A 20,235-nucleotide genomic window follows, 5' to 3' on the forward strand; every position below is an offset into this window, starting at 1 on the left:
TTGACCCAGCAACAGTGAAAGAACGGCAATATAGTTACAAGTCAGGATGGTGTGTGGCTTGGAGGGGAACTTTTAGGTGGTGGTGTTCCCATACATCCTTCTAGGTGGTAGAGGTTGTGGGTTTTGAAGGTGTTGTCTCAGGAGCCATGGTGCATTGCTACAGTGCATCTTGCAGATGGTACACATTTCTTCCACTATGTGTCAGTGGTGGAGGGAGTGAATATTTGTGGATGGGGTGCCAACAAGTGAGATGCTTTGTCCTGGATGGTGTTGAGCATTTTGAGTGTTGTTGGAGCTGCACCCATCCAAGCAAGTGGAGAGTATTCCATCACAGTCCTGACTTGTGCCTTTTAGATGGTTGACAGGCTTTGGGGAGTCAGGAGGTGAGCTACTCACTGCAGGATTCCTAGCCTCTGACCTGCTGTTGTAGCCACTGTATTTATATGGCTGGTCCGCTTCAGTTTCTGGTCAATGGTAAGTCCCCAGGCTGTTGATAGTGGGGGATTCAGTGATTGTAATGCTATTTTGAATGTCATGGGGAGATGGTTAGAATCTCTTGTTGGAGATGGTCATTGCATGGCACTTGTGTGGCGCGAATGTTACTTGCCACTGAACAGCCCAGGCCTGAATATTGTCCCGGTCTTCTGCATTTCTACACGGACTGCTTCAGTATGTGAGGAGTCGCGAATGGTGCTGAACATTGTGCAATCATCAATGAACAGCCCTACATCTGACATTATGAATGAAGGAAGGTCATTGATGAAGCAGCTGAAGATGGTTGGGCCTAGGACACTACCCTGAGGAACTCCTGCAGTGATATCCTGGAGCTGAGATGATTGACCTCCAACAACCACCACCATCCTCCTATGCGCTAGGTATGACTCCAACCAGTAGAGAGTTTTCCCCCTGATTCCCATTGACTCCAGTTGTGTTCGGGCTCCTTGGTGCCATACTCAGTCAAATGCTGCCACGATGTCAGGTGCAGTCACTCTCAAGACACCTCTTGAGTTCAGCTCTTTTGTCCATGTTTGAACCAAAGCTGTAATGAGGTCAGGAGCTGAGTGGCCTTGGCGGAACCCAAACTGAGTGTCACTGAGCAGGTTATTGCGTAGTAGCTGCTGCTTGATAGCACTGTTGTCGACACCTTCCACCACTTTTCTGATGAAAAGTTGATGAGAGTTGACTGATGGGGCGGCACAGGACATACCTGGGCAATTTTCTACATTGCAGGGTAGATGTCAGTGTTGTAGCTGTATTGGAACAGCTTGGCAAGGGGCGAGGCAAGTTCTGGAGCACAGGTCTTCAGTAATATTGCCAGAATATTGTCAAGGCCCGTAGCCTTTGCTGTATCCAGTGCCTTCAGTCATTTATTGATATCACATGGAGTGAATCGGATTGACCTCTGCCTTATCTTTCGCACTGATGTGCTGGGCACCCCCATCATTAAGGATGGGGATATTTGCGGAGCCACCTCCTCCAGTTGGTTATTAAATTGTCCACCACCATTCACAACTGGATGTGGCAGGACTGCAGAGCTTAGATCTGATCTGTTGATTATGGGATCGCTGAGCTCTGTCTATCACATGATGCTAATGCTGTTTGGCACACGTATAGTCCTGGGATGTAGTTTCACCAGGTTGACTCATTTTGGGGTATGCCTGGTGCTGCTTCTGTCATGCCCTCCTGCACTCTTCATTGAACCAGGGTTGATCACCCGGCTTGATGGTACTGGTAGAGTGGTGGAACTGCCAGGCCATGAGGTTACAGATTATGGTTGAGTACAATACTGCTGCTGCTAATGCTCCACAGTGCCTCATGGATGCCCAGTTTTGCATTGCTAGATCTGTTCGAAATCTATCCCATTTAGCACGGTGGTAGTGCCACACAACATGATGAAGAGTATCCTCGATGTGAAGTCGGGTCATCGTTTCCACAAGGACTGTGTGGTGGTCATTCCTATCAATACTGTCATGGACAGATGCATCTGCGACAGGCAGATTGGTGAAGGCGACGTCAGGTATGTTTTTCCCTCTTGTTGTTTCCTTCACCACCTGGTGCATACCCCGTCTAGCAGCTAGGTCTTTTAGGACTCAGCCAGCTCGGTCACTAATGGTGCTATCGAACTACTTTTGGTGTTGGACATTGAAGTCCTCCACCCGGAGTACATTCTGTGCCTTTGCCATCTTCAGAGCTTCCTCCAAGTGGTGTTCAACATGGAGGAGTACTGATTAATGGGGGGCGGTAAATGGTAATCAGCAGGAGGTTTCCTTGCCCATGTTTGACCTGATGTTATGAGACCTCATGGGGTTCGGAGTCAATGTTGAGGACTCCCAGGGCAACTCCCTACCGACTGTATACCACTGTGCTTCCACTTCTGTTGGGTCTGACCTGCCGGCGGGATAGGACATAACCGGGGTTGGTGATGGCGGTGTCTGGAACATTGTCTGAGAGATATGATTCCGTGAGTATAACTATGTCAAGCTGATGCTTGACTAGTCTGTGGGACAGCTCTCCAACTTTGGTACAAGCTCCCAGATGTTACGAAGGAGGACTTTGCAGAGTCAACAGGGCTGTTTGTTGTTGTTGTTTCCGGTACCTAGGTCGATGCTGGGTGGTCTGTCTGGTTTCATTCCTTATTGACTCTGTAGTGGTTTGATACAACTGAGTGGCTTGCTAGGTCATTTCAGAGGGCATTTAGAGTCAACCACATTGCTGTGGGTCTGGAATCACAGACCAGGTAAGGATGGCAGATTTCCTTCTCTAAAGAACATTAGTGAACCAGATTGGTTTTGATGACAATCAACAATAGTTTCATGGCCATCATTAGACTAGCTTTTAATTCCTGATTTATTAATTGAATTTAAATTCTACCTTCTGCCTTGGTGGGATTTGAACCCATGTCTCCAGAGCAATATCCTGGGTCTCTGGGTTACTAGTCCAGTGACAATACCACTACGTCACCGCCTCCCCAACTGAGATCAAGTAAACTTCTAAAAGGTTTTAATGTGGGGTAGTGAGGAGGTTGGGGTTGCTAGCATTACTTTGTGGATTCCCTTCTGGTTGAGCTCAAGACAACAATGGCCTGTGGTTTCTTGGTATTTTCTGTGACTGGCTGTCTGAGTCATTCTTCCTGTGCCTTATTGTCTGTCTCTTTTGCTCTCGCCTGCTGTCCCTCGCCATGTTCCACATTCTAGGACTCTAGCACTCAAATCCCATTCTGCTATTCTTGCACACCCAGTAAATCCCATAACTGTACTGTCACAAGCCACAACCATCCTGCTTCCTCCTTCCACACCCCAATGCTCCTGTGCCTCAGCCTGTCACCTTGTGTTGGTACTGTCCCATCGCTATCATACACAGAAACTCCCTCCTATTTCTCCCATAACTTGAGATTGTTCTTGCTCTTATTCTATGCCCCAGGACTTCCTCCGGTGATGTAAATCCGGAAGGCTTTCTCCTTCTCTGGTATTCCCATCCTGATGTTCCCAGTACCACATTCCTGAGCTCACACAATGTGCAACCCCTTCCCAGCTCTCCCAGATTCTTGCACTTTCCCATTGTTCCGAATGCCCAGAATCAAAATCTGAGCTCTCCAACTCCCCACTATAGCGAGACTCGACTATCTTCTCTCCTTTCTGCCTTTGTATTCTGGGTCTGGAGAAAAAAGAAAGATAAAATTACCTACACTGTTACACAAGCTTAATTCACCTTAAGCAGTTACTAACAATCCTACAGTACTCGGAATAATTTGAATTACATTTTTACTAATTATGGCAAAGCCCTGATAATTGCATGCAATGAAGCAGGAAATCCCCTCACTCACCATGAACAATGCCACCTGAAATGTGCCAGTGAATGCATTAAATTGATCTTTGTAACCCAGCAAGATGATGATGAGATTAAATAGATCTGCCATGACATCCAAATGATGGACTGCCTCATTCTGAGATGAGTAATGGTTATCCTACTGTTTTTGCCTAAGAGAATACATTCCACAATGTATCTGACTACAGTATGGCCGTGTGGAGATCCCTCTGTTCAGAGTCGGTGTGTTTGATAGATACCAGAATCAGATGTTGGCTCTGAGAGTGTTGAATGCTGTTATACAGGTTGTATATTTAACACCTTTTCTTTCTCTGTCTGTCTCTTTAAATAATTGCAGGGTTACCTTTTCATCTCTGTCTTGGTGAATTCAAACAGTGAGTTGATGCGTTTAATAAACAATGCTCTCAAGAATGACCTGGCCAGCCGTAACCCTACATTCATGGGCCTGGCCCTGCACTGCATTGCAAATGTTGGAAGCCGGGAGATGGCAGAGGCTTTTGCTGGTGAGATTCCAAAAATACTTGTTGCTGGGTAAGTGCTGCCGTAACAATCAATTGCATATTTAAAAGGCGGGTTTGATACCCTGTAGGCAAATCTCTGCAACAGTGCTGTCACAGCATATTGATCCAGGTGTCTGTACCAGGAGCCATGAAGGCCCTATCACTGACTCCATTTTCCATGGACATACCACATTGAGCAAAATAAAAAGTCATGATAAAGATACAGTTACCTGGACTATCCAGTCTTGCATTGTTTCACTGATCTGTCCAAAACGTGTTTGTGGTTTCAGAAAAAAGTTTGTTTCTGGTTAACTCTTGTCTCTTCCCTTCATGCTGTCCTGAAGGTCCTGGTTTGTGCTGGCCTACAGTTCCATAGACACTGGTTAACTTCCAGTCCTTCATCTGTTTTTGCATGAGTGAGCCCAGACATTGTCAGTATATATGACCACAAAGGTGGAGATGACGAGGTGGCACAGCTGAGACCAGTCCTGTATTCGTCCTTCTGCTCTTCTTCTCTGTCATAGTGCAGGGGCACTGAAACTAATTGTAGTCCCCTACACTATCCTCAGATCAGTTGATGCATTACAAAGCAGAGACTGAACCTGTGACCTGCAGGTCTGTACAGCTGAGTTACATGCTGGATTTAGCACTGAACCATTAAGGCAGCTCTAAGAAAGTGATGATGTTTCCCTCTGCAGGATGATGGCTTTATGTTCCCTTTCATATTTTGCAGGATAGCTTTCTATGATTGTTTCAGATAATAACCTTGAATTTAAAAGTAATAGAATGCAGCTGGTGAGATATCGGCTTTTACACCAAACTACAAAATCTTTAACACCAATGCTAAAACATGGGAAGTGCACTTAATTTGTAACATCTTTGAATGCTTTATATATGTCTGTAGGTGTAAATGTGCATCCATATATTAAATTTACTATGTCCTGCCATCTTTCCGTTCAAAAGGCTTATCTCCATTGTGTCGGACCTCTTCAATGCTAATCATGCCACATCTGGTGATGCCCTGACATGTCATGTTTCTAATGGAGTTTTTCCATCATTGTGATGGCCTGTGACACTGTATTTCACTGCTTTGGCCATGAGGTGACTCTGCAGAGAATAGTTGCTTCTTACCTCATTTTGATCTGTTTTTAACCTTCTCGTGTAAGTTAATATTCAACAGCTTTTTAAGTAAAAGGTGTTGTCTAGTACTCCTTTCTTACAAAGCTCTTCTCAGCCTTGGGCTAAGCTGATGCTTAACATTTGAAGTCACGCTGTGGCACTCTTGTACTCCACTCACTTTGTGCGCCCCGATATTTAGTAATTCACTTTCTGTTTGGAGATGCCATTTTATTTCTTTTTAATTTCTGCCCTCCCCTCCTATTCTTCTGCATGCTTTCTACCCTCCTCCTCCCCTCGTGCCTTTCCCCTTCTCCTTGGCACCGCTCCCTTGTGCCTTTCCTCTCCTGCCCCTCGGTGTGAAATAGCAACGTATCACACTCCTGAGGTTGGGATTGAAGTAGAGGAGAGGGAGATTTATTTTACATCTAACTTTCGCTGACCATGGGTGTGTGAAATTTGAAACTGTTGTTGTGACCCAAAATAAACCCACTTTTGTTTAAAATCTTGTTGCATTTCTCATTTGGTTTGAAATAGGGGTGTGTAGAACCAAGCAATTAAATTTAAATATTTTGCAGGACTTGATCAGATGTGTTTGACTTTTTTTGAAATTAGCAGATAATTATTTAAATCCACTTTGTTCTGGTCACTTTTTTGAAGTTGTTAATGTGTGCTGTTTACATTGGGTGTCTGTCTGTAGCCTTCAGGCCAGACTATTTTCAGAGAAGGTGAGCAAGGAAAACAATGACCATATAAGAATATGACTTCTATCATAGCTTTGGGGGTGGTGGTGGCATAGTGGTAATGTCACTGGACTAGTAATCCAGAGCTCAGGCTAATACTCTGGGGAGATTGGTTCGAATCCCACCATGGCAGATGGTGATATTTGAATTCAGTTAACAAATCTGGAATTGAAAAAAGCTAGTCTAATGATGACCATGAAACCATTGTCGATTGTAAAAACCCATCTGGTTCACTAATGTACTAGAGGGAAGGAAATCTGCTGTCCTTATCTGGTGTGGACTACATGTGACTCCAGACCCACAGCAATGTGGTTGACTCTTAACTGCCCTCTGAAATGGCCTATCAAGCCACTCGGTTGTTAAGGGCAATTAGGGATGGGCAATAAATGCTGGCCTTGCAGCAACGCCCATATCCCACAAATGAATTAAAAAGTAGCGCAGTAATCTGGAACTATTATTTTCTACTGCAAGAGGAATCAGCTAAATTAAACTCATGTAAACATCTATGTTGTCATTGCTACTGTTATTTTGTTCTTTCACTGCTAAACATGTTTGGCAGCTAGAGTCCAAGTCAACTTGTAATGTGTTATTCTGCCACCTTCCAAAGATGAGGATCATGCGAGATCACAAGATAAAGCCAGCACCTGAAGTAAATTGAGGGGATTCCTGATTTTCTGGGCATGCTATAACCCTAATATCTGAACAATTAAAAGCACTGTTAGTGATATAGGGAGCTTCGGCTCACCTGTGAGAGGTGCCTGAGATAGACAGCTTGAAACTATGCAGGGTTAAAACAAAGAATAAAAAAATCCAAAACAGGTAAATATTTCATTTCACTCAAGTTGATGAACTTAGTTCATATGAAAGGTTTGCCTTTCATATTTTAAGAAAAGGGATATGTACCTGACCGAATGGCCTGGTGCTCAGTGACTGAACATGTTTTACTTTGATGTATTATTTTATGTATTTCATACACAGATCCTCACATCTTGATCTCAGCTGTCTTTTTTTCTTGGTGGGAGGATGCTGAGCTGTGACTGCCTTGCAATCCCTGGCAATTGCTCGCAAACAGCACGTTCAACAGATGCAGGATTCCCTCAGAAATTAAGCTGCTGTTTTGGCGCTCCAAAGGCTCCAGCCCAGTTTAATTCCAGGCCATTTTCTCCTGTACTTTCTGTGCCCTTTCCCCTTGGGGTTTGTTAGTGATGCAGGATCTTTTAATATAGTTTTTTTTATTTGTTCATGGGATGTGAGTGTTGTTAGCAAGGCCAGCATTTATTGCCCATCCCGAATTGTCCTTGAGAAGGTGGTGGTGAACTGCCTTCTTGAACTGCTGCAGTTTATGTGGAGTAGGTATACCCATAGTAATGTTAGGGAGGGAGTTCCAGTATTTTGATCGGTTGACAATGAAGGAATGGTGTTATATTTCCAAGTTAGGATGGTGTGTGACTTGGAGGGAAACTTGGAGGTAGTGTTCCCATGCCTCTGCTGCCTTTGTCTTTCCAGGTGGAAGAGGTCATGAGCTTGGGGGAATGCTGTTGAAGGAGCCTTGGTGATTTGCGGCAGTGCATTTTTTAAATGTACACACTGCTGCCATTGTGCACCATTGGTGGAGGAAGTGTATGTTACTAAGGAAGACGATGCTACCTAGGCCACAGTGAAAGAGGAGGTAATTAATGCACTAGAAGGATTTAAAATTGATGAGGTATTAGATAGGCTATCCATACTTAGAACCATAGAAAGATTATGGCACAGAAAGAGGCCATTCAGCCCATCGTATCAGTGCTGGCTGAGAAATCTAGCTGCCCAATCTAATCCCACCTTCCAGCACCTGATCCATAGCCTTGCCGGTTACAGTACTTCAGGTGCATGTCCAGGTACCTTTTAAAAGAATTGAGGGTTTCTGCCTCCACCACCATTCCTGGCAGTGAATTCCAGACAGCCACCACCCTCTGGATGAAAAAGGTTTTCCTCATGTCCCCTCTAATCCTTCTACCAATCACCTTACATCTGTGTTCCCTGGTAATTGACCTCCCTGCAATGGAAAGCAAGTCCTTCCTGTCTTTCTAGGCCCCTCATAATGTTGTGCACCTCTATTAAGTCACCTCTCAGCCTCCTTTGTTCTAAGGAAAACAACCCTAGCTGATCCAATCTTTCCTCATAGCTGCAACTTTCAAGCCCTGGCAACATTCTTGTAAATCTCCTCTGTACTCTCTCCAGAGCAATTATGTCCTTTCTGTAACGTGGTGACCAAAACTGTATGCAGTACTCCAGCTAAGGCCTAACCAGCATTTTATACAGTTCCAGCATTACATCCCTGCTTTTGTATCCTATACCTTGGCCAATAAGGGAAAGCATTCCTCACCACTACTACATCTACCTGTCCTGTTACCTTCAGGGACCTGTGGACATGCACTCCAAGGTCTCTCACTTCTTCTGCGCCTCTCAATATCCTCCTGTTTATTGTGTATTCCCTCGCTTTATTTGCCTCCCAAATGCATTACCTCACACTTATCTGGATTGAATTCCATTTGCCATTTTTACGCCCACTTAACCAAACCATTGATATCATTCTGGAACAAAAGCAAAATACTGCAGATGCTGGTAATCTGAAATAAAAACAAGAAATGCTGGAACCACTCAGCAGGTCTGGCAGCATCTGTGGAATGAGAAGCAGAGTTAACGTTTCGGGTCAGTGACCCTTCTTCGGAACTGACAAATATTAGAAATGTCACAGGTTATAAGCAAGTGAGGTGGTGGGTGATTTCAACTTCCCCTATATTGACTGGGACTCACTTAGTGCTAGGGGCTTCGATGGGGCAGAATTTGTGAGGAGCATCCAGGAGGGCTTCTTGAAATAGTATGTAGATAGTCCAACGAGGGATGGGGCCACTCTGGACCTGGTATTGGGGAATGAGCCCGGCCAGGTGGTCGAAGTTTCAGTGGGGGAGCATTTCGGGAGCAGTGACCATAATTCCATAAGTTTTAAGGTATTTGTGGATAAGGATAAGAGTAGTCCTTGGGTGAAGGTGCTAAATTGGGGGAAGGCTATTTCTAACAATATTAGGCAGGAACTGAAGAATTTAGATTGGGGGCGACTATTTGAGGGTAAATCAACATCTGTGGGAGTCTTTCAAACGTCAGATGATTAGAATCCAGGACCAGCATGTTCCTGTGAGGAAGAAAGACAAGTTTGGCAAGTTTCGGGAAGCTTGGATAACACGGGATATTGTGAGCCTAGTCAAAAAGAAAAAGGAAGCATTTGTAATGGCTGGAAGGCTAGGAACAGATGAAGCACTTGAGGAATATAAAGACAGTAGGAAGGAACTTAAGCAAGGAGTTAGGAAGGCTAAAAGGGGTCATGAAAAGTCATTGGCAAACAGGATGAAGGAAAATCCCAAGGCTTTTTATACATATATAAAGAGCAAGAGGGTAACCAGGGAAAGGGTTGGCCCACTCAGGGACAGAGATGGGAATCTATGTGTGGAGCCAGAGGAAATGGGCGAGGTGCTAAATGAGTACTTTGCATCAGTATTCACCAAAGAGAAGGACTTGGTGGATGATGAGCCTAGGGAAGAGAGTGCAGATAGTCTCAGTCATCTCAGTATCAAAAAGGAGGAGGTGTTGGGTGTTTTGCAAAGCATTAAGGTAGATAAGTCCCAAGGGCCTGATGGGATCCACCCCAGAATACTGAGGGAGGCAATGGAAGAAATTGCTGGGGCCTTGACAGAAATCTTTGTATTCTCATTGGCTACAGGTGAGGTCCCAGAGGACTGGAGAATAGCCAGTGTTGTTCCTTTGTTTAAGAAGGGTGGCAAGGATAATCCAGGAAATTATAGGCCAGTGAGCCTTACGTCAGTGGTAGGGAAACTATTAGTGAGGATTATTCGGGACAGGATTTACTCCCATTTGGAAACAAGCAAACTTATTAGAGAGAGACAGCATGGTTTTGTGAAGGGGAGGTCATGTCTTACAAATATGATTGAGTTTTTTGAAGAAGTGACGAAGATGATTGATGAAGGAAGGGCAGTGGATGTTATCTATATGGATTTTAGTAAAGCCTTTGACAAGGTCCCGCATGGCAGACTGGTGCAAAAGGTGAAGTCACACGGGATCAGAGGTGAGCTGGCAAGATGGATACAGAACTGACTCGGTCATAGAAGACAGAGGGTAGCAGTGGAAGGGTGCTTTTCTGAATGGAGGGAAGTGACTAGTGGAGTTCTGCAGGGATCAGTGCTGGGACCTTTGCTGTTTGTAGTATATATAAATGATTTGGAGGAAAATGTAGCTGGTCTGATTAGTAAGTTTGCGGACGACACAAAGCTTGGTGGAGTTGCGGATAATGATGAGGATTGTCAGAGGATACAGCAGGATATAGATCGGTTGGAGGCTTGGGCGGAGAAATGGCAGATGGAGTTTAATCCGGACAAATGTGAGGTAATGCATTTTGGAAGGTCTAATGCAGGTGGGAGGTATACAGTAAATGGCAGAACCCTTCGGAGTATTGACAGGCAGAGAGATCTGGGCGTACAGGTTCACAGGTCACTGAAAGTGGCAACGCAGGTGGATAAGGTAGTCAAGAAGGCCTACGGCATACTTGCCTTCATCGGTTGGGGCATAGAGTATAAAAATTGGCAAGTCATGTTGCAGCTGTACAGAACCTTAGTTAGGCCACACTTAGAATATTGCGTGCAATTCTGGTCGCCACACTACCAGAAGGACGTGGAGGCTTTGGAGAGGGTACAGAGGAGGTTTACCAGGATGTTGCCTGGTCTGGAGGGCATTAGCTATGAGGAGAGGTTGGAAAAACTCTGATTGTTTTCACTGGAACGACGGAGGTGGAGGGGCGACATGATAGAGGTTTACAAAGTTATGAGCAGCATGGACAGAGTGGATAGTCAGAAGCTTTTTCCCAGGGTGGAAGAGTCAGTTACTAGGGGACATAGGTTTAAGGTGCGAGGGGCAAAGTTTAGAGGGGATGTGCGAGGCAAGTTCTTTACACAGAGGGTGGTGAGTGCCTGGAACTTGCTGCCAGGGGAGGTGGTGGAAGCAGATATGATAGCGACGTTTAAGAGACATCTTGACAAATACATGAATAGGAAGGGAATAGAGGGATATGGGCCCCGGAAGTGCAGAAGGTGTTAGTTTAGGCAGGCATCAAGATCGGCGCAGGCTTGGAGGGCCGAATGGCCTGTTCCTGTGCTGTACTATTCTTTGTTGTTTGTTGAGATGCTGTTCCTCGAGCTTGCGTTAACGCAAGCTTGAGGAACAGCATCTCACCTACCGATTAGGCACACTACAGCCTGCCGGACTGAACATTGAGTTCAATAATTTCCGAGCATGACAGCCCCCATTTTACTTTCATTTTTAGTTATTTTTTCTTTTTTACATTTTTTACAATCTTATTGTTTTTGCATTTATTTCATTTCATCTGAGTTTGTTCAGTTTGCTTACCCACTGTTTTTTTTCATGTTTGCACTTGCTGCTGTTCAATCTTCAGTCCGTTAACACCTTATCTGTACTAATGCTTTGTCTTTCAGCACACCATTAACATGTTGTTTGCCTTTGCTCCATGACCTTTTGGTCAGCTATGTGGCCTTGTCCAATCTACACCTTCTTCTTTGTTATCTCTTGCCCCACCCCCACCTCACTTGCTTATAACCTGTGACATTTCTTCTATTTGTCAGTTCCGAAGAAGGGTCACTGACCTGAAACGTTAACTCTGCTTCTCTTTCCGCAGATGATATCATTCTGGAGTCTGGCTATCCGGTTCACTATCAACTACATGGCCAATTTTGTGTCATCAGCAAATTTCCCAATCATGCCTCCCACATTTAAATCCAAATCATTAATATATATCACAAACAGCAAGGGACCCAACACTGATCCCTGTGGAACGCCACTGGAAACAGCATTGCATTTGCAGAAACATCCATCGACTACTATCCTTTGTTGCCTGTACTTGAGCCAATTCTGGATCCAACCTGCCACATTCCCCTGCATCCCGTGGGCTTTCATTTTACAGACCAGTTTGCCATGTGGGACCTTGTCAAATGCCTTACTAAAGTCCATGTCGACCACATCCACTGCACTATCCTCATCAATCCTCCTTGTTACTTCCTCAAAAAACTCAATTATGTTAGTAAGTCATGACCTTCCCCTAACAAATCCATGCTGACTATCCCTGATTAATCCGTGCTTTTCTAAGTGGCAGTTTATCCTGTCCCTCAGAGTAGATTCTAACAATTTACCCGCCACCGAGGTCAGACTGTCCAGTCTATAATTATTTGGCCTGTCTGTCGCACCCTTTTTAAACAATGGTACAATGTTTGCAGACCTCCAATCGCCTGGTACCTCGCCTGTATATAGTGAGGATTTGAAGATGATCTTCAGCGCATCTGCTATTTCCTCCCTGGCTTCCTTTAACAACCTGGGATGCAATCCATCCAGCCCTGGCGATTTATCCACTTTCAAGGATGTCAGACCCTCTAGTACTTCCTCTCTCATTATGTTTATCTCATCTAATATTTCACACTCCTCTTCAACTACAATGTCTGCATCATCCCTCTTCTTTGTGAAGACAGAGATAAAGTACTTATTAAGAACCCTGCCCACATCCTCTGCATCTACGCAAAAGTTCCCTTTTTTTTATTCATTCATGGGAAGTTGGCGGCTCTGGCCAGGCCAGCATTTATTGCCCATCCCTAATTACCCTTGAGAAGGTGGTGGTGAGCTGCCTTCTTGAACCGCTGCAGTCCATTTGGTGTAGGTATACCCACAGTGCTGTTAGGAAGGGAGTTCCAGGATTTTGACTCAGCGACAGTGAAGGAACGGCGATATAGTTCCAAGTCAGGATGGTGTGTGACTTGGAGGAGAACTTGCAAGTGGTGGTGTTCCCATGCATTTGCTGCCCTTATCCTTCTAGTTGGTAGAGGTCATGGGTTTGGAAGGTGCTGTCTAAGGAGCCTTGGTGCATTGCTGCAGTGCATCTTGTAGATGGTACACACTGCTGCCACTGTGCGTCGGTGGTGGAGGGAGTGAATGTTTGTAGATGGGGTGCCAATCAAGCAAGTTGCTTTGTCCTGGATGGTGTCGAGCTTCTTGAGTGTTGTTGGAGCTGCACCCATCCAGGCAAGTGGAGAGTATTCCATCAAAGACCTGACTTGTGCCTTGTAGACGGTGGACAGGCTTTGGGGAGTCAGGAGGTGAGTTACTTGCCTCAGGATTCCTAGCCTCTGACCTGCTCTTGTAGCCACGGTATTTATATGGCTACTCCAGTTCAGTTTCTGGTCACTGGTAACCCCTAGGATGTTGATACCTTGTACATCACTGATAGGCCCTGCCCTGTCCTTAGTTATCCTCTTCCTCTTAATGTACTGATACAACATTTTTGGGTTTTCCTTGATTTTACCTGCCAATAATTTCTCATGTCCTCTCTTTGCTTTTCTAATTTCCTTTTTTACTTCACCACTGCACATTCTATACTTCTCTAGGCTTCCTAAAGTATTAAGATTTTTGTGATCGTCATAAGCTTTCTTTTTCTGCTTTAACATACCTTGTAAGCTTTTAGATAACCAGGGGTCTTAGATTTGGCAGTACCACCCTTTATTCTTTGTAGGTACATGCCTACACTGTGCCTGTAGTATCTCACTTTTGAATGGCTCCTATTGGTTTGCCACTGATTTCCTTTCAAGTAGCTGTATCCAGTCCACTTTCACCAGGTCACCTCTCAGTTTCTTACCATTTGCCTTCCCCCGATTTCGAACTTTTACTCCTGCTTTATCTTTATCCTTTTCCATGATGGTGCTCAAACTTACTGTATTATAGTCACTATCTCCAAAGTGGTCATCCACCGTTACTTCATCCACTTGCCCAGCTTCATGACCGAAGACTAAATCTAGAATTGCGCCCCCTCTTGTTGGGCTTGTTATATGTTGGCAAAAAAGTTCTCTTGAACACAGTTCAAGAATTTTGTCCCCTCTGTGACCTTCACACTGTTTGTATCCCAGTTGATATTGGGGTAGTTGAAATCCCCAACTATTTGTTGTCCCCTTGTGTTTTTGCACTCAGAAATACTTAACGTTGATATCGCACCAGGAGTGGATGAGTTGCATCCAAGAATACTGAGGGAAGTGAGAGTGGAAATTACGAAAGTACTGGCCATAATTTTCCAGTCATCCTTCAACTCGGGGTGGTGCCAGAGGAATGAAAAATTGCAAATACTACTTCCAAGGGTGTAAAGATAAGCCCAGCAACTGCAGGCAGGTCAATTTAACTTCAGTGGTGGAGAAACTTGTAGACACAATAATTTGGGACTAAATTAATAGGTACATGGACAAATGCAGGTTAATTAAGGACAAGTGGCCTCTTTCTGTGCTGTAAACTTTCTATGATTTGTCAACAGAAAATTGTGTTTAACTGAGTTGCTGGAGTTTTTTTGAAGAGGTAGGAGAGACTGTTGATGAGGGCAATGCTGTGGATGTGGTGTACATGGACTTCCAGAAGGCATTTGATACAGTGCCGCACAACAAACTTGTGAGCAAAGTTGTAGCTTGTGGTATAAAAGGGGCAGTAGCAACATGGATATGGAATTGGCTGTGTGACAGGGAACAGAGAGTAGTGATTAATGGATGTTCTTTGGGCTGGATGAAGGTTTGTAGCGGAGTTCTCCAGGGATCAGTGTCGGGACCCTTGCTCTTCTTGATATATTTTAATGACCTAGACCTTGGTACAGTTTCAAAATTTGCGGATGATACAAAACTTGGAAGCGTTGTGAACTGTGAGGAGTCATAGAGTTATACAGCACAGAAACAGGCCCTTCGTACCATTGTGTCTGTGCCAGCCATCAAGCACCTAGCTATTCTAGTCCTATTTTCTAGCACTTGGCCCATAGCCTTGTCTGCTATGAGTTTCAAGTGCTCATCTAAATACTTCTTAAAAGTTGTGAAGGTTCCTGCCTCTACCACCCCTTCAGGCAGTGTATTCCCAGACTCCAACCACCCTCGGGGTGAATTTTTTTTTTCCTCAAATCCTCACTAAACCTCCTGCCCCTTACTTAAATCTATGCCCCCTGGTTATTGACCCCTCTGCTAAGGGAAAACGTCTCTTCCTATCTAACTTATCAATGCCCCTCATAATTTTGTATACCTCAATCATGACCCCCTCATCCTTCTCTGTTCGAAGGAAAACAACCCTCACCTTTTCAGTCTCTCTTCATAGCTGAAATGCTCCAGCCCAGGCTCCCAGGAGGGAGGCGGTGGCGTAGTGGTATTATCACTGGACTAGTAACCCAGAGTCTCAGGGTATTTATCTGGAGACATGGGTTCGAATCCCACCACAGCAAATTTGAATTTAATTAATAAATCTGGAATTAAAAGCTAGTCTAATGATGGCCATGAAACCATTGTCGATTGTTGTAAAAACCCATCTGGTCAACTAATGTCCTTTAGGGAAGGAAATCTGCTGACCTTACCTGGTCTGGCCTACATGTGACCCCAGACCCACAGCAATGTGGTTAACTCTTGCATGCCCTCTGAAATGGCCGAGCAAGCCACTCAGTTGTACCTAACCGCTATGAAGTCAATAAAAAGGAATGAAACTGGACGGATCACCCGGCTTTGACCTAGGCACCGGAACCAACATGGCAAACCCAGCCCTGTCGACCCTGCAAATTCCTCCTTACTAACATCTGGGGGCTTGTGCCAAAGTTGGGAGAGCTGTCCCACAGACCAGTCAAGCAACAGCCTGACATAGTCATACTCACGGAATCATACCTTACAGACAATGTCCCAGACACTGCAATCACTATCCCTGGATATGTCCTGTCCCACCGGCAGGACAGACCCTGCAGAGGTGGCGGGACAGTGGTCTACAGTAGGGAGGGAGTTGGCCTGGGAGTCCTCAACATCGACTGCAGACCCCATGAAGTCTCATGGCATCAGGTCAAACATGGGTAAGGTAACCTCATACTGATTACCACCTACTGCCCTCCCTCAGCTGATGACTCAGTAATCCTACATGTTGAACACCACTTGGAGGAAGCACTGAGGGTGGCAAGGGCACAAAATGTACTCTGGGTGGGGGCCTTCAATGTCCATCACCAAGAGTGGCTTGGTAGCACCACTACTGACCGAGCTGGCCGAGTCCTAAAGGACATAGTTGCTAGACTGGGTCTGCGGCAGGTAGTGGGGGAACCAACACTACGGAAAACCATACTTGACCTCGTCCTCACCAATCTGCCTGCCGCAGATGCTTCTGTCCGTGACTGTATTGGTAGGAGTGACCACCGCACAGACCTTGTGGAGATGAAGTCCCGCCTTCACGTTGAGGATACCGTCCATCGTGTTGTGCGGCACTATCACTAGGCTAAATGGGATAGATTTCAAACAGATCTAGCAATGCAAAACTGGGCATCCATGAGGCACTGTGGGCCATCAGCAGCAGCAGAATTGTACTCAACCACAATCTGTAACGTCATGGCCCGGCATATCCCCCATTCTACCATTACCATCAAGCCAGGAGACCAACCCTGATTCAATGAAGACTGCAGGAGGGCATGCCTCAAAATGAGGTGTCAACCTGGTCAAGCTACAACCCAGGACGACTTGCATGCCAAACTGCATAAGCAGCATGCAAAAGGCAGAGCTAAGCGATCCCATAACCAACGGATCAGATCTAAACTCTGCAGTCCTGCCACATCCAGTTGTGAATGGTGGTGGACAATTAAACAACTAACTGGAGGAGGTGGCTCCACAAATATCCCCATCCTCAATGATGGGGGAGCCCAGCACATCAGTGCGAAAGATAAGGCTGAAGCATTTGCAACAATCTTCAGCCAGAAGTGCCGAGTTGATGATCCATCTCGACCCCCTCCTGAAGTCCCCAGCATCACAGATGCCAGATTTCAGCCAATTCGATTCACTCCGCGTGATATCAAGAAACGACTGAAGGCACTGGATACTACAAAGACTATGGGTCCTGACAATATTCCGGCAGTAGTACTGAAGACCTGTGCTCCAGAACTTGCCGTGCCGCTAACCAAACTGTTCCAGTATAGCTAGAACACTGGTATCTACCCGACAATGTGGAAAATTGACCAGGTATGTCGTGTACACACAAGGCAGGACAAATCCAACCCGGCCAATTACTGCCCCATCAGTCTACTCTCAATCATCAGTAAAGTGAGGGAAGGTGTCATCAACAGTGCCATCAAGCGGCACTTGCTTTGCAATAACCTGCTCAGTGATGCTCAGTTTGGGATCTGCCAGGGCCACTCAGCTCCTGACCTCATTACAGCCTTGGTTCAAACATGGACCAAAGAGCTGAACTCAAGAGGTGAGGTGAGAGTGACTGTCCTTGACATCAAGGCAGCATTTGACCAAGAGTGGCATCAAGGAGCCCTCTAAAAACTGGAGTCAATGGGAATCAGGGGAAAACCCTTCACTGGTTGGAGTCATACCTAGTGCAAAGGAAGATGGTTGTGGTTGTTGGAGGTCAATCATCTGAGCTCCAGGACATCACTGCAGGAGTTCCTCAGGGTACTGTCCTCGGCCCAAACATCTTCAGCTGCTTCATCAATGACCTTCCTTCAATCATAATGTCAGATGTGGGGCTGTTCATTGTGCAATCATCAATGTTCAACACCATTTGCGACTCCTCAAATACTGAAGCAGTCCGTGTAGAAATGCAGCAAGACCTGGACAATATCCAGGCTTGGGCTGATAAGTGGCAAGTAACATTTGCGCCACACAAGTGCCAGGCAATGACCATCTCCAACAAGAGAGAATCTTACCATCTGCCCTTGACATTCAATGGCATTACCATCGCTGAATCCCCCACTATCAACATCCTAGAGGCTACCATTGACCAGAAACTGAACTGGAGTAGCCATATAAATACCGTGGCTACAAGAGCAGGTCAGAGGCTCGGAATCCTGCAGCGAGTAACTCACCTCCTGACTCCCCAAAGCCTGTCCACCATCTACAAGGCAGAAGTCAGGAGTGTGATGGAATACTCTCCACTTGCCTGGATGGGTGAAGCTCCAATAACACTCAAGAAGCTCGACACCATCCAGGACAAAACAGCCCACTTGATTTGACACACCATGCACAAACATTCACTCCCTCCACCACCGACGCACAGTGGCAGCTGTGTGTACCATCTACAGGATGCACTGCAGCAACGCACCAAGGCTCCTTAGACAGCACCTTCCAAACCTGCGACCTCAACCACCTCGAAGGACAAGAGCAGCAGATGCATGGGAACATCACCACCTGCAAATTCCCGTCCAAGTCACACACCATCCTGACTTGGAACTATATCGCCGTTCCTTCACTGTCGCTGGGTCAAAAACCTGGAACTCCCTTCCTAACTGCACTGTGGGTGTACCTACCTCACATGGACTGCAGCGGTTTAAGAAGGCAACTCCCCACCACCTTCTCAAGGGCAATTAGGGATGGGCAATAAATGCTGGCATAGCCAGTGACGCCCACATCCCATGAATGAATGAAAAAAAAATCCCGGTGAATCTACTCTACACCCTCTCCAGTGCAATCACATCCTTCCTATAGTGTGGTGACCAGAACTGTACACAGTACTCCAGCTGTGGCCTAACTAGCGTTTTATACAGCTCCATCATAGCTTCCCTGCTCTGATGTTCTATGCCTTGGCTAATAAAGGCAAGTATCCCAAATGCCTTCCTTATCACCTTATCTACCTGTGCTGCTGCCTTCATTGATCTATGGACAAGTACACCAAGGTCCCTCTGACCTTCTGTACTTCTAGGGTCCTACCATCCATTGTATATTCCCTTGCCTTGTTAGTCCTCCCAAAATGCATCACCTCACACTTCTCAGGATTAAGTTCCATTTTTCACTGCTCCGCCCATCTATTTCGCCCTGTCATCTAAGGCTTTGCTCCTCACTATTTACAACACCACCAATTTTTGTGTCATCTGCGAAGGATAGTGTGGAACTGCAAAAGGACATAGACGAGTTGGTGGAATGGGCATACAGGTGGCAGATGAAGTTCAATGCAGAGAAATGTGACGTGATTCCTTTTGGTGGGAAGAACATGGAGAGACAATATAAGATAAAGGGTACAATTCTAAAGGGGGTGCAGGAGCAGAGGAACCAGGGGTATATGTGCATAAGTCATTGAAGGTGGCAGGACAGATTGAGAGCAGTTAATAAAGCATGAGGGGTCTGGAGCGAATGAGGGGCCTGGATTCCACTGCCTGAGGCTGTGTTGCAGGTAGGTATAATTGAGGCATTCAAAAGGGAATTTGATTGTTATCTAAAAAGGAAGAATGTGCAAGGTTACCGGGAGAAGGCAGGGGAATGGTGTTAATTATATATCAATTGATTAATTATATGCAAGTGTAAGGTATTAATTGGGCTTTGAGCATTTATAAGGAGACACTGACTGAGACTGGTGGAGGCTTTGAGTGTGGAGTTGCTTGTTTGTAATCTTTTTCGCTCTACAATAAATGTGAAATTGAGTAAAGATAAGCTCCAGCATGATCCTTCCAAAACCAGCTTTCTGGAATTTAACAAGTGACACTTCATGACACTTCATGATGGGCCAAATGGCCTCCTTCTGTGTTGTAATCATTCTGTGATTTGTCCTGCTTTTTGTGGACAGGGCAATTTTCTGCATTGCCAGGTAGATGCTGGTGTTGAAGCTGTCCTTGAGCAGCTTGGCTAGGGGTGCGGCTAGTTCTGGAGCACAAGTCTTCAGTGCTACAGCTGTAGTGTTGTTAGGGCCCGTAGCCTTTGCTGTATCTAGTGCTCTCAGCTGTTCCTTGATATCATGTGGAGTGAATCGAATTGTCTATATTTATTTATTTAGAGATACAGCAATGAAACAGTCCCTTCGGCCCACCGAGTCTGTGCCGACCAACAACCATCCATTTATACTAAACCTACAGTAATCCCATATGCCCTACCACCTACCTACACTAGGGGCAATTTATAACAGCCAATTTACCTATCACCTGCAAGTCTTTGGCGGTGGGAGGAAACTGGAGCACCCAGAGGAAACCCACGCAGACA

The 20,235-nt window shown here is 45.5% G+C and overlaps 1 protein-coding gene across 3 annotated transcripts in view; it reads left to right on the top strand.

Annotated features, from left to right (window-relative positions):
* The window catches only part of LOC137377249 (AP-2 complex subunit alpha-2-like), a 203,427-nt gene that overhangs the window by 70,954 nt on the left and 112,238 nt on the right, over positions 1-20,235 (top strand). For all 3 annotated transcript variants that reach the window (XM_068046789.1, XM_068046791.1, XM_068046792.1), the window contains one exon: positions 4,163-4,356. In XM_068046789.1, coding sequence (XP_067902890.1) covers positions 4,163-4,356 — 194 coding nt within the window. The remainder of the gene's footprint in view (positions 1-4,162; positions 4,357-20,235) is intronic.

The sequence above is a fragment of the Heterodontus francisci genome, chromosome 14, assembly GCF_036365525.1.
Source record: "Heterodontus francisci isolate sHetFra1 chromosome 14, sHetFra1.hap1, whole genome shotgun sequence".
NCBI lineage: Eukaryota > Metazoa > Chordata > Chondrichthyes > Heterodontiformes > Heterodontidae > Heterodontus > Heterodontus francisci.